Here is a 13931-nt window from a genome sequence, read left to right as displayed (position 1 = left end):
TATAAACCACTAACTTTTGTATCATCAGCAAACTTGCTAATCTTGCCCTGTATGTTCTCATCCAAATCATTGATGTAGATGACAAACAGTGATGGGCCCAGCACCGAACCCTGAGGCACACCACTAGTCACAGGCCTCCAGTCCGAGAAGCAACCTTCCACCATTACCCTCTGCTTCCTTCCATGGAGCCAATTTGCTATCCATTCAACTATCTCTCCTTGGATCCCATGCAATCTCACCTTCCAGAGCAGCCTGCAGAACCTTGTCCAACTCCTTTCCTGAAGTCCATGTACACAACATCTACAGCTCTGCCTTCATCAACCTTTTTGGTCACATCTTCAAAAAAATCAATCAGATTTGTGAGACACGACCTCCCACGTACAAAACCATGCTGACTATCCCTAATCAGCCCTTGCTCATCCAAATGCCTGTATATCCTATCCCTCAGAATACTCTCCAGTAACTTATCAACTACAGATGTTAAGCTCATTGGCCTGTAGTTCCCAGCATTTTCCCTGCAGCCCTTCATGAAAAGAGGTACAACATTTGCCACCCTCCAGTCTTCCGGCACCTCTCCTGTACTTAAGGACGATTCATAAATTTCAACCAGGGCTTCTGCAATTTCCTCTCCAGTTCCCCACAATGTCCTCAGATATATCAGATCAGGCCCTGGAGATTTGTCTTCCTTCAAACACGACAGTACCTTCAGTACCTCTTCGACAGTAACCCTGACTGCTCTCAAGCCACTTCCAGTGACTGTTCCAGTTTCCTCCGTCCTACTGTCTTTCTTGGTAAATACAGAGGAGAAATTCTCATTTAGGACCTTGCCCATCTCCTGTGGCTCCACACAGAGGTGACCGCTTTGATTCCTACGAGGTCCCACTCTCTCTCTAGTTACCCTTTTCCCCCTTATCTATATACTAAAACTCTTGTTTGTTTGTTTCTGAACTACAGCCAAAACAGTACACGATAGCGCATCAATTTTAGGCCCACCTTACTCACCATCGTCCCTTTGGTGCTAATGGAAGAAGTTTTGACGAAATTGGTGTTATATTTTTTATGTTATTCACATTTTTGTTAAGTTTAAATCTATCTCCTAGGGGGGGTGGAGGGAGGGGATGGGGGAGGGATGGGGGAAGAGGGAGGATGAGGGGGGGAGGGGAAACGGGGAGGGAGAGGGAGGGGGAGGGGCTCCCAAAACACCTCCAGGGATGCACTTGAAAAGGACAAAGAACAAATAAATAAAAGGTTTGCAAAAGGACAACTCAAAGCCAGCAATGATGATCAAAGAAAGGCAATGGTCCATTGTTGGCTGTGGAGAAGGTGATAACGAGTACAGCACAGAACACCACAGGAGATCCTTTTTCCGTGTTGCTATCAAACTGTTCAACCCCTCCCCCTTTTGTCATGGGGTAGACTGACTTCTTCAGGACCCTTCTTCAGGTTAGAGGAGAGATGACATTGCTTAGAGATACTGCATGGAAAAAGGCCTTTTTGCCCACCATGTTGTTAAAGTTCTGACCTTGTAACAAACAGACAACCACACAAATCGATTTAAAGCACAAAAAGCTTTCCTACTTTCACCAAGGTGGGAGTGGCAGAACGGCAGCAAGTATATTACCATAGACTTGGCACTCCCGAGCCCCCACACAAAGAATCAGCAAGATACAGCTCCTTTTATTATGGAGATGACAATGCAGGAGTCCACAAACAGATGTCTTTACCATATATGGAATAGTCCTGCTCCAAGTTAGCTGCCTGAGCTGAACTTTTGCAGCCCAACTTCCAGTGTTCAAGGTACATAATAGAGGCAATTAGCACATTCGTGTAGCCAGACATGAAGGCAGTTTCGGCCATTATCACAGCTTGCAACTAGCCACATTTTGCAAAGTCAGATACCTATAGTCAGGTATCTTTGCAAACAAGTTAGCTGTCTGGGCTTGCCTTTTGCAGTATACATTCTTTTGGCCACATTTTCTTTAGTCAAGCATCCCATCAATCTCTGCAAAAGGCAAGGCCAGGTGGCCACTTTATCATTCCATCCTTTTATCATTTTAAATGATAACTACAAGCGGCTATTCTTGCAAGCTGCGGTAATTAATGGTAAGATACATCTAAGCAGCAAAAGGACAATTAGGATTAAAACAACAATAGTACCATAGTGCAAGATATTACCCCACAGATCACCCATCAAAGTAAAAGGCCACCACCCACCCTTGGGTCCTTGTTCAAAACCAGCCAAATAACTTCTTATTTCCTCAGCAGCATGTGTGATATTATAGGATTCATCCTGAACACTGGTAATACATTTGTCTTTGATCACCGTACACACACCCCCGTCACCATCCTGGGCCATCATATAGTCCAATGCATAACGTGTTTGCTAGGCATAAAGGCGCAACTCAGCTAGCTCATGGTTTACTGCCTCCAGGGCAGCCCTAGTCTGGTTGCCGATGATGGTTAGCCCGCACACTAAATAATTACGATTCTTATTGACTTAACCCCCCCATAGTAAGGGAACTTAGTATGCCATACCCAACTAGTGATTTCAGGGTGTGGGGGACTTCCAATCATTGCAAAATTCTTCACTGATGGAAGCTGATCGTGCTATTAGTCGTTGGCAGACTCGGGCTTGTGTGGGACATGGGACTGTTAAGGGACTGATGATTCCTAAAGCCAGGTGTGGAGGCGACCGTTTTGTGGCAGTGGTATAGGTACCATTAAAGAGAAAGACTTATCCCTGTCTCATACGCCAACAAGTGGATACCTTAACAGCAAGGCCATAGAGGAATTCCTTTAGGAAAGGAAAAGGTCGTGTTGCCTTTGAATAAATGTGTACCGTTACCATTTCCACAGACAGTTTGCATTCCTGCTGCCAGAGGGACACAAACTGTGTTCAGACAGGTACATGTCAAGTAGCCATTTTTCACACCGCAGTGTTGCCGCGTACAGTGCCGCTCTACACACGTGAGGTTCTTGGTTACATTGACCACTACACAACCCCATCCATGTCCTGTATGGCAGAACGGGTAATTAGCGGTACCCAGACAGTGAGGGCCTTTTCGTTGTTCGTGATCTACAAGAATCGATCCATCGTAAACGGCCACGAGTCTGCGACCTCCCAAACAGGTGCCAGTGAGATCAGTTTGTCTTGACTGACCCATGATCATGCTATTGATAGTGTCCCAACAGTGGCCCCAGCCTCCCCCTCCAAATGTTCCCATTATTCCCATAGGTGGCATCATGGGGTGTTTTTCTACTATGTCATCCCAAGACCCATTGGTGGGGCTAGCGGCAAATAACGAATTAGCTGATCTAGCACTCAGGTAGCATACCGTGCGATTACCATACAATCGTACATGCGTTTGATAAAACAGGTCATTCTCTAAGGTACAATTGAGAGAACAAAACGGATTATTAGTCCCAAGATGGCAAATATCACCACAAGTCCTCTGGTGGGGGTCATTTCTTATCACCACTGATTCGTTTGCAGTCTGTATAATGTATCCAACGGGGGTTGTCTTCCACCTTTACTGCCATCGGCATGGTGAGCAGGACTTGTAATGGTCCTTTCCAACATTCTCCTAATTTCTTCCGCCCCCAGTTGCGTATGAGAACGTAATGGGTGGTGGTCAATTCCCTCAGGCAGCGGCTTCTGTGAGTCCTTAACCTGTGAATGTAAAACTGAGAGTATTCGAGTTAGCATAGGAGATCAATTCATCATTTAATGCGTGGAGGTCTAAAATTCCTGGATGGGATGTATCGGCTCCCCATGGGGTCCTTAAAGGTCTCCCATAGATAATTTCTGCTGTCGATAACTTCGTAGCACTATGGGGAGTGACTCTCATCTCAAATAGTGCCAGTGGTAATACCTTAATCCACGGCTGTCCCGTCTCACCCATTAATTTGGCCAATTTGTTTTTTATTGTACCATTTGCCCTCTCAACCATCCCTGCAGCCCGAGGATGATGGGTACAGTGAAACTGCTGTCTAATACGAAAGTGGTTGCATCTTTCTTTGTTAACTGCAGCCTTAAAGTGCGGGCTGTTATCAGAACTGATGGTTTCTGGTAGTCCAAACCTTGGAATAACTTCCTTTAACAACAAGGTGACTGTTATTTCGACGGTGTTGTTAACGGTCGGCAAGGCTTCAATCCATCTACTAAATAGGTCTAGAATTACCAAACAATATTTGTAACAATGAGCTCGAGGCAGTTCAATAAAATCAATTTGTAGACATTGAAAGGGACGTGATGGCATTGGCGTTGTCCCTGGGGGCGCTTTAACTGGCTTTCCCGGATTCGTTTTTTGACAGATTTTGCATTCCGAAGCCAGTTTTAATGCCTCTTGCCGAATTTCTGGATGCCACCACGTTTCCTTCACCATTCTTATCATTCCCTCCTTACCTGCATGTGTGAGAGAATGCAGGTAAGTGTGGAGCACAGGCAAAAATGCGTCAGGTACACGTACTTGTCCATGGGGGGGGTCATCCAAAGACCAGTGTCTGAATCACGGTGACAACCCTTGCGTTTCCACACATGATATTCGGTATCAGAGGCGTCCCTCTGTAATGTTTGCACCTCACCCATATATGGCAGGACCGGCCAGTTCACTAAGATCATATCCCCAGGGGGTACCGGGTTACCTGACTGACTAGCCGCTGTTTTAGCGACTTGGTCAACGTACGCGTTTCCCCAGGAGACGGGATTCGTCTCCCCCCATTTGGCACTGCACTTAATAATATAATGGTGCCGGCTGTGGTTGGGGAGGGGTGTAGGGAGGTGGTCTCACCACTATCTCATCATCTTCCTCGTCACTAGCGAATGGGGTCGTCGTGCCAGATTTGGGTCCTCCAGAGGATTTCTCTACCTAGTTTTTCAATTATTTGTAACCCATTGCTTCAGCTGAGTTCCCTGTTGCTTATTGGCATCACAACATTTCTTCCGTTTTTCCTGTTCCTCTGCCCACTGACATTCTGCCTGAAGCACTTTCCAGTCCTGCAGTGTCCCATCCTTATCTCTAAACTCTATCCCTCTTCTACATGCGTTATTCCTCCAACTTTTGTCTCTTCCCTCTTTCCACCTTTTCTCTGCTTCCTCTTTCCATTCCGCGATTCTCTTTTTCCGCTTTTTCCATGCGTCTCTCTCCCAGATCAACAATAGACAATAGGTGCAGGAGTAGGCCATTCAGCCCTTCGAGCCAGCACCGCCATTCAATGCGATCATGGCTGATCACTCTCAATCAGTACCCCGTTCCTGCCTTCTCCCCATACCCCCTCACTCCGCTATCCTTAAGAGCTCTATCCAGCTCTCTCTTGAAAGCATCCAACGAACTGGCCTCCACTGCCTTCTGAGGCAGAGAATTCCACACCTTCACCACTCTCTGACTGAAAATGTTCTTCCTCATCTCCGTTCTAAATGGCCTACCCCTTATTCTTAAACTGTGGCCCCTTGTTCTGGACTCCCCCAACATTGGGAACATGTTTCCTGCCTCTAATGTGTCCAATCCCCTAATTATCTTATATGTTTCAATAAGATCCCCCCTCATCCTTCTAAATTCCAGTGTATACAAGCCCAATCGCTCCAGCCTTTCAACATACGACAGTCCCGCCATTCCGGGAATTAACCTAGTGAACCTACGCTGCACGCCCTCCATAGCAAGAATATCCTTCCTCAAATTTGGAGACCAAAACTGCACACAGTACTCCAGGTGCGGTCTCACCAGGGCCCGGTACAACTGTAGAAGGACCTCTTTGCTCCTATACTCAACTCCTCTTGTTACGAAGGCCAACATTCCATTGGCTTTCTTCACTGCCTGCTGTACCTGCATGCTTCCTTTCATTGACTGATGCACTAGGACACCCAGATCTCGTTGAATTCCCCCTCCTCCTAACTTGACACCATTCAGATAATAATCTGCCTTTCTATTCTTACTTCCAAAGTGAATAACCTCACACTTATCTACATTAAACTGCATCTGCCATGTATCCGCCCACTCACACAACCTGTCCAAGTCACCCTGCAGCCTTATTGCATCTTCCTCACAATTCACACTACCCCCCAGCTTAGTATCATCTACAAATTTGCTAATGGTACTTTTAATCCCTTCGTCTAAGTCATTAATGTATATCGTGCTCTTTTAATAGTTTCTATATTCCATGTCCCCCCCTGCCGGCCATGATTCATTTCCCAACGGCTTTGTTAACTTGTAGCTTAAAACTCTGTAATCGCTATTACTTATCGAATTTAAGTAACATATTTGTTGGACGGGCGCTCCCCCGTCACTGGTGTCTAATTTATTTCCCATAATCACAATTTTTAATCACAAATTTGCGAGCGACAGGTTTGTTTTCCTGCACAACCAATCAGATTAGGGACTCGATCCCCAACTATTCTTACCGATTCGGGATTTGTACCCCAGCAATTCTTTTACCTTAGTTGTCTTGTTACAAGGGCTCTCGGCAGGAACCAGATCTACCTCTGACGAGGGACCACAATGTTCCCGGGAGTTTCCTCGGGAGGTCGGTCGCAAGCAGTCCGACTAGAGCTCACTTCACCTTTTCCAATCCCGGTAACGTTGTAGCCACTTATTCAGTCTTTGGTGATGGTCCCAGCGAGACCCTGCTTGCAGCGCCAATATTAAAGTTCTGATCTTGTAACAAACAGACAACCACACAAATCGATTTAAAGCACAAAAAGCTTTCCACCAAGGTGGGAGTGGCAGAACGGCAGTAAGTATATTACCATATACTTGGCAGTCCCGAGCATCCACTCAATCAGCAAGGCCTGCCTTTTGCAGTACACATTCTTTAAGCCACATTTTCTTTAGTCAAGCATCCCATCAACCTCTGCAAAAGGCAAGGCCAGGTAGCCACTTTTTCCATGTCCACGCCAACCATCAATCACTCGTTCACACTAGTTCTATGTTATTCTCACTTTCTCATCCACTCCCTACACACTTGGGGCAATTTACAGAGGGCCAATTAACCTACAAACCCGCATGTCTGGGATGTGGGAGGAAACCGGAGCACCTGGAAAAAACCTACTTGGTCACAGGGAAAACATGCCAACTCCATACAGACAGCACTCAAGGTCAGGATTGAACCTGGGTCCCTGGTGCTGTGGAGCAGCAGTTCTACCCACTGTGTGGCCCAATAGCTATTAGAAAGAGGTAAGGGGAGGTGGCGGGTCAAGAGCAGGGGCAAGTGATAGCTGGATCCTGATCATAGATGATTCATAGATGAAAGAGAGAATTGTGGAGACACCAACCTTGGCTGGAGCTGATAAGTGGACAAGGCAAAATGATGCAGAAGGTAGCGCCTGGTGAGGAGTGAATTGAAGAACTGAGGGAGGGCTGGTGAATTTACATTGAGGAGCGGGGGGAAAGAACAATCTGGAGTAGGGAGGGGTGGGACATGTGTGGGTGGAGAAGGGGAAAAGAACTGTGTACCGGGGGCAGGGGAGTGGAAAGAATGGTGCATCCTGTCAATGATTCATTGACCCCAAGTCTTGTTGATCTCATCTGTTGCTTTCCTTTGCTGTCACTAACCAACAGTGATAGCTCTTAATGATTAACAGCCAGCAGTTTTACTTTCTTCATCAAGGTGATTTGAAAGCCATTTGTTAAACTGTTACTACTATCCTGCTTTAGTCAGCACATTGTCAAGAGTCATAGAGTTAAACAGCACGGATATACACCGATCAGCCAAAACATTATGACCACTGACAGGTGAAGTGAATAACATTGGCTATCTTGTTACAATGGCACCTGTCAAGGGGTGGGATATATTAGGCAGCAGGTGAACAGTCAGTTCTTGAAGTTGATGTGTTCGATGCAGGAGAAATGGGTAGGAGCGAAGACCTGTGCGACTTTGACAAAGGCCAAATTGTTATGGCCAGACAACTGGGTCAGAGCATCTCTGAAATGGCAAGGCTTGTGGGGTGCTCCCGGTCAGTAGTGGTAAGTACCTACCAACAGTGGTCCGAGGAGGGACAAACCACAAACCGGCGACAGGGTGTTGGGCGCCCAAGGCTCATCGATAAGTGAGGGCAACGAAAGCTATCCCTTCTTGTCTGAACCAACTGTGGGAAGACAACAAGCCGGTGGAGGGAGTGTGATGCTCTGGGCAATGTTCTGTTGGGAAACCCTGGGTTCGGCCATTCATGTGGACGTCAATTTGACACGTGTCACCTACCTAAACATCGTTGCAGACCAGGTACGCCCCTTCATGGCAATGGTATTCCCAGTGGCCTCTTTCAGCAGGATAATGCGCCCTGCAACACTGCACACATTGTTCGGGAATGGTTTGAGGAACATGATGAAGTGTTCACGGTGTTGCCCTGGCCTCCAAATTCTCCAGATCTCAATCCGATTGAGCATCTGTGGGATGTGCTGAATTGACAAGTCCGATCCACGGCAGCTCCAACTCACAACTTACAGGACTTGAAGGATCTGCTGCTAATGTTTTGATGCCAGATACCACAGGACACCTTCAGGGGCCTTGTAGAGTCCATGCCTTTGCGGGTCGGCGCTGTTTTGGTGGCACACTGAGGACCAACAGCATATTAGGCAGGTGGTCATAATGTTTTGGCTGATCGGTGTAGACCCTCAGGCCCAACTTGCCTATACAGACCAAGGTGGCATTCTAAACCAGTCCCATTTGTCCATATCTCTCCAAAACCCTTCCTATCCAGATATTTGTCTAAATCTACTGACGAGAGAACATGTAATATTTTCCAAGATATCTCCATAGATCTGGTGTAGCCTATTAGTTTAACCATTGTGTTATAACTATTGTAAAGTATTAATTATTGGACACGAGAGTTGCAAATGTATAAAGTTTTTGGTTGATCGATACAAGCGTGCAAACGAGAATCTCAGAGTCTCTCAAATCATAGAAAAACACGTTGTTAATAAAGATAGACACAAAATGTTGGAGTAACTCTCAGGCAGCATCTATGGAGAAAAGGAATGGGTGACGTTTTGAGTCGAGACCCTTCTTCAGACTGAGAGTCAGGGGTGAGGGAAACTTGAAGTATGAAACAGTACAAAACCGAGCCGGCACCGTGACCCAGGAAAGGTGGGGCCCACAATGGTTCATTGTTGGCTGTGGGAGAGGTGATAACGAAGGGATACGAACAGTGAAACTAGAAGGACCACGAGGGTAGGAGAGGAACAGGGAGAGTGGAATGCAATGGTTATTTGAAATTAGAGAAATCAATATTCATAAAATTTAATAAAATATAATAAACGTTTGAGATAAAAATTATAATTGACAATTACAATATAACGATGTAAGCATACATTAGCGTTGGGAAGACTGCTGTCCTGGGAGAGGGTCCTGATCCATCTACCTCATTGGAGAAGCTTGGACTACCTTTAATCGGACTTTGCTGGACTTTATCTTGCACTAAATGGTTTTCCCTTTATCCTGTATCTTTACACTGTGGACGGCTCGATTGTAATCATGTATAGTCTTTCCGCTGACTGGATTGCACACAATAAAAGCTTTTCACTGTACTTCAGTACACGGTGACCATAAGCTATGCTGAAAGGTGACCACTTTAATCCACTCCAGTAGCCCTTCATCTTGGTCACAGCACCCTGCCTGTCGTCCAGGACAGGAGGTCTTTGTTCTTGCCAGTCACACCACCAGACTTGGATAAATTAGACACTCGTGGCTTCCTGCTTTTCCCAATTCTCAAGGTAGCAAAGCAGTTAGCACAGTTGTGCCTGTTGTTCATAGGAAATATACATGGGTTGTCTGGTTTGGCTGAATGGCCGCATCTAATGGCTGCCTTTTTCCTGGCCTCGTGAAGTTCCTGTTTTGGCCAAGTATTCCTGGAAACCTATCTGCAATATTTATGGATTTGGATTTCATGGCTTGTCAAACACGAGACATTAGTCACTGTGAAGAATTTCATCAATTGCCTTGTGGATGACCAATGTTTTAGTTAATAGATGAAACAAAACTCTAGCCACTAGATACTCAAACAGGTATCAGTTGATTTATTCACAAAATGCTGGAGTAACTCAGCAGGTCAGGCAGCATCTCGGGAGAGAAGGAATGGGTGACGTTTCGGGTCGAGACCCTTCTTCAGACATCAAACAGGTATCAGTTGGTCTGGTGCAACTGGAAAAGAGGAGAAAATAACTTCTTTTGTCACAGGAGGAAATAGAAGTTTACAAGATTTTGATTTAAAAAAATGAATTTAGTTCATCCAATAATTTAACAACTGATATTAAATCTGACATTTTCTTAATCTCGGGGGCGGCACCAGGATGCAGCTGTTGGAATTGCTGCCCAGCACAGAGACCCTGCTTCGATCCTCACTGCAGGCGCTGTCTGTGTGGAGTTTGTATGTTCGCTCGCAGTGACAGTGTGGGTTTCCTCTGGGTCCTCCTGCATCCCAGAGACTTGTGGGTTTGTTGATTAATTGGCCTCTATAAATTCTCCCTAATGTTTTGGGAGTGAGAAAGTGGAACAACATTGAACTCGTGTGAACGGGTGATCGACGGCAGGGTGGCGTGGACTCGGTGGGCCGAAGGCTCTGTTTCCATGCTGTATCTCTTATCTCTAATTGAAAATGTGTATCCAAGATGGCGCCCAACCCAGTTGACTCTTTGTGTGCTAGTCACAGAAGTGGATCTGCAATCACGCATTACAATCGCTCCACTCTTGTAAACAGCAATCTGTACACTGTGGATGGCTCGATTGTAATCATGCATAGTCTTTCTGCTGACTGGTTACCACGGAACAAAAGCTTTTCACTGCATCCCAGTATATGTGACATTAAACTAAACTAAATTCTAATTGAAAACATGTTTAATTAAAAAAAATATGGTTTCTGCTTTTCAAATCTCTCTTTGCCATTACCTCTTCTTAGGTGCCGATCTATCAAATGAGAAATGATGGCCATGATAACTTACTTGGAGCATTGCTGATTGCTGGTCAGTTTGTAATCCCAGAGGTAAGCACCCAGCAGTCTGATCAATTTAATAACTTGGATTCCAGTATGTTACCCTTCACTGCCTTTACTGATTTTATTTTGTGTCAAATTATTTAGGTTTGTCTCTATTTTCAACACAAGTTATACAGAGGAAATCGTGTAACAAAAATAGATGCCGCAAGCTTTTCTGCGTTTTCTTCACCAAACATGCAGCCACTTGTCAATGCAGAAGTGGAAATTAAAGGTAAAAACATTATACAGCTTGATTATCTTAAAAATTGGAGTATTTTCCAAGCAATGATCTTATCAAGGTTAATTCACAAGTCTTGGGCATGATCTCATCAGAATTTTCTTTAAAATCTGGAATAAAAATAGCAAATCTTTGTGCATGCTGCATCTCTAAACTAAACTAAATATAAAGAGTGTAGGAAAGAACTGCTGATGCTGGGTTAAATCGAAGATAGACACAAAATGCTGGAGTAACTCAGCGGGACAGGCAACATCTCTGGAGAGAAGGAATGAGTGACGTTTCGGGTCAAGACCCTTCTTCAGAATGAAGTACTGTTTACCTGCAACATTGTACGCATGGTACATATTTTAAAGTATACATTTTATCTGGCATTAATACAGTTTTCTTTATTGCTAGAAGACGAGTGGGGAATGTGTTACCAAATTAGCTGGACTTAATTAGTACTGTTATATTAATTCTGTTGTATGTTATGTTCTGCCGTGCTATGAGAGGATGCTGCACTCCATCACTCCAGGTGATTTCTTTACAGAAATTAATGTGCAATGTAATGACATTTAAGCATTTATAGCACTTCATATAATCGGAATTGCTTGTCTTAGTTGAGTAGATTAAATCGTGAATTAGTGTTACTTTTGATTCAGTTTACCTCTTGCTGGGGGAAAACTACAGATTGAAAGCAGTGAAATAAGATATAAAAAGAGCCAAGTTTTAACTATGATTTAGCTTTTTCTTATAAAGTTGGTAGTACAGTGGGAGAGGGGCGAGCAAGTCCTACAGAGAATCTAACTGCAAGATTGATGAGTAACCTTCGTGTGGGAGGTATGATCTCTGTTGCAATGGTGCATGTTAAATATTAAGGCCATACTAGGGTCAATGGGGATGTGAAGTGGAAAAGGGTTTTGAGATAATAACTAGAGTAATACAAACTGAGCATTCATACATGAACCTCCACCAAACATTTGTTTGGCTATTATGCAAGAGACTTTTGTAAAAAATTGAAGGCAGATTATTGCTGTTGTTTGGAGATTTGTTTGTGAAACTGCAGGAATAATAGTTATGGAGTTGGATTGTGAAGAGTGGACTCTTGGTCCACAAAATATGCTGGGGACTCAACAATTCACTGTTTATTGCTGTTTTCTGCAGTGGAATAGAATGGTATACATTTAAGCTTGTTGATGACAAAATTTGGTTGCGAAGGAAATGGTTGACATCTCTATCTGCGAGATTCAATGATTTGAATGTCTTTATTGTCACACTAGACCAAGTGGACCCGTTGGGCCCAACCCTGCATTGGTGCAGCACCCTCTCTTCCCTCTCCCCCTCCCCCTGATCCCCTTTCACTCCACCCTTCCCCTCCCCCCTTCCCCTCCCCCCTTCCCCTCCCCCCTTCCCCTCCCCCCTTCCCCTCCCCCCTTCCCCTCCCCCCACTCCATCCCTTTCAACCCCCCCTTATCTTCCCTCCCCAGGAGATAGATGGAAACTTTAAAATGTGACTAACTTAAAAAATATATAACACCGATTTCAATGAAACTTCTTCCATTAGCACCTAAGAGACGACGGTGAGTAAGGTGGGCCTAAAGTTGTTGCGCTATCGTGTACCGTTTTGGCTGTAGTTCAGGAACAAACAAACAAACAAACAAACAAACAAACGAGAGTTTTAGTATATAGATATTCCCAGGTGAAGTTCTTTGAACAGTGAAATTCTTTGTTTAGCATACAATCAAATAAAATCACACTATAGATAACCACAATCATCGATAAGTACAAAAGTGCAAAGATTGCAGTGTAAGAATAGTAGACTTCACTAAGGCAGAACAGAGTTGCCATAGTTTTGGCGCCAACTTGTGCTCTTGAGTTGATGTTGCAGCTTTGACGTTGTCCTGTTTGGTGAGGGGAATGTTGCATCTGCCGTTGCATTTCCTGCTGTGGCTGTCTTGGCCTTTCCTTGGCGGGCACACCCTCCCACAGCTTCCGCAGGTGGCCAAAGGAAATAGCATGGACAGGAATGTAATGTTACTGAGACGTTAACAGTGAACGCATAAGACAGTTGCTGGAGAATTCAAATGAGGCTATCCACTGGCACTGATGTTAGATCTAATTATATTTAAAGTAGAATAAACTAAGCAATGTAGAGTCATACAGCATATCCCTCTAAATCTTTCCTGTCCATGTAGGGACCACATGTCTTTTAAATGTTGTTATGGTACTTACCTCGACTTTCTCCTCTGGCAGCTTGTTCCATACATCCACCACCCTCTGTGTGAAAAAGTTGCCCCTCGGGTTCTTATTAAATGTTTCCAATCACCTTAAACCTCAGTTCTTGATTTCCCTACTCTGGCATTCACCCTATCTATTTCCCCTTATTATTTTGTGTTCCTCAATAAGATCACACCTCAGCCTCCTGCGCTCTAAGGAATAGTCCAAGCCTACCCAACCACTGAAAGTAAGCATGCAGGTACAGCAGGCAGTGAAGAAAGCAAATGGCATGTTGGTTTTCATAGCGAGAGAAATTTGAGTATAGCTGCAAGGAGGTCCTACTGCAGTTGTACAGGGCCCTGGTGAGACCGCACCTGGAGTATTGTGTGCAGTTTTGGTCTCCTAATTTAAGGAGTGACATTCTTGCTATTGAGAGAGTGCAGCATAGGTTCACCAGGTTACTTCCCGGATGGCGGGACTGTCATATGATGAAAGAATGGATCGACTGGGCTTATATTCGCTGGAATTTCGAAGGAT

General features: G+C 44.7%; 1 protein-coding gene across 2 annotated transcripts in view; it reads left to right on the top strand.

Moving 5' to 3' along the window:
• The window catches only part of aspg (asparaginase homolog (S. cerevisiae)), a 76204-nt gene that overhangs the window by 14905 nt on the left and 47368 nt on the right, over positions 1-13931 (top strand). For both annotated transcript variants that reach the window (XM_078406480.1, XM_078406479.1), the window contains exons 5-6: positions 10886-10969; positions 11066-11192. In XM_078406480.1, the coding sequence (XP_078262606.1) occupies positions 10886-10969; positions 11066-11192 (211 nt within the window). The remainder of the gene's footprint in view (positions 1-10885; positions 10970-11065; positions 11193-13931) is intronic.

This window comes from Rhinoraja longicauda, chromosome 10 (assembly GCF_053455715.1).
Source record: "Rhinoraja longicauda isolate Sanriku21f chromosome 10, sRhiLon1.1, whole genome shotgun sequence".
NCBI classification, from domain to species: Eukaryota; Metazoa; Chordata; class Chondrichthyes; order Rajiformes; family Arhynchobatidae; genus Rhinoraja; species Rhinoraja longicauda.
This window is presented reverse-complemented; position numbering and strand designations above follow the sequence as displayed.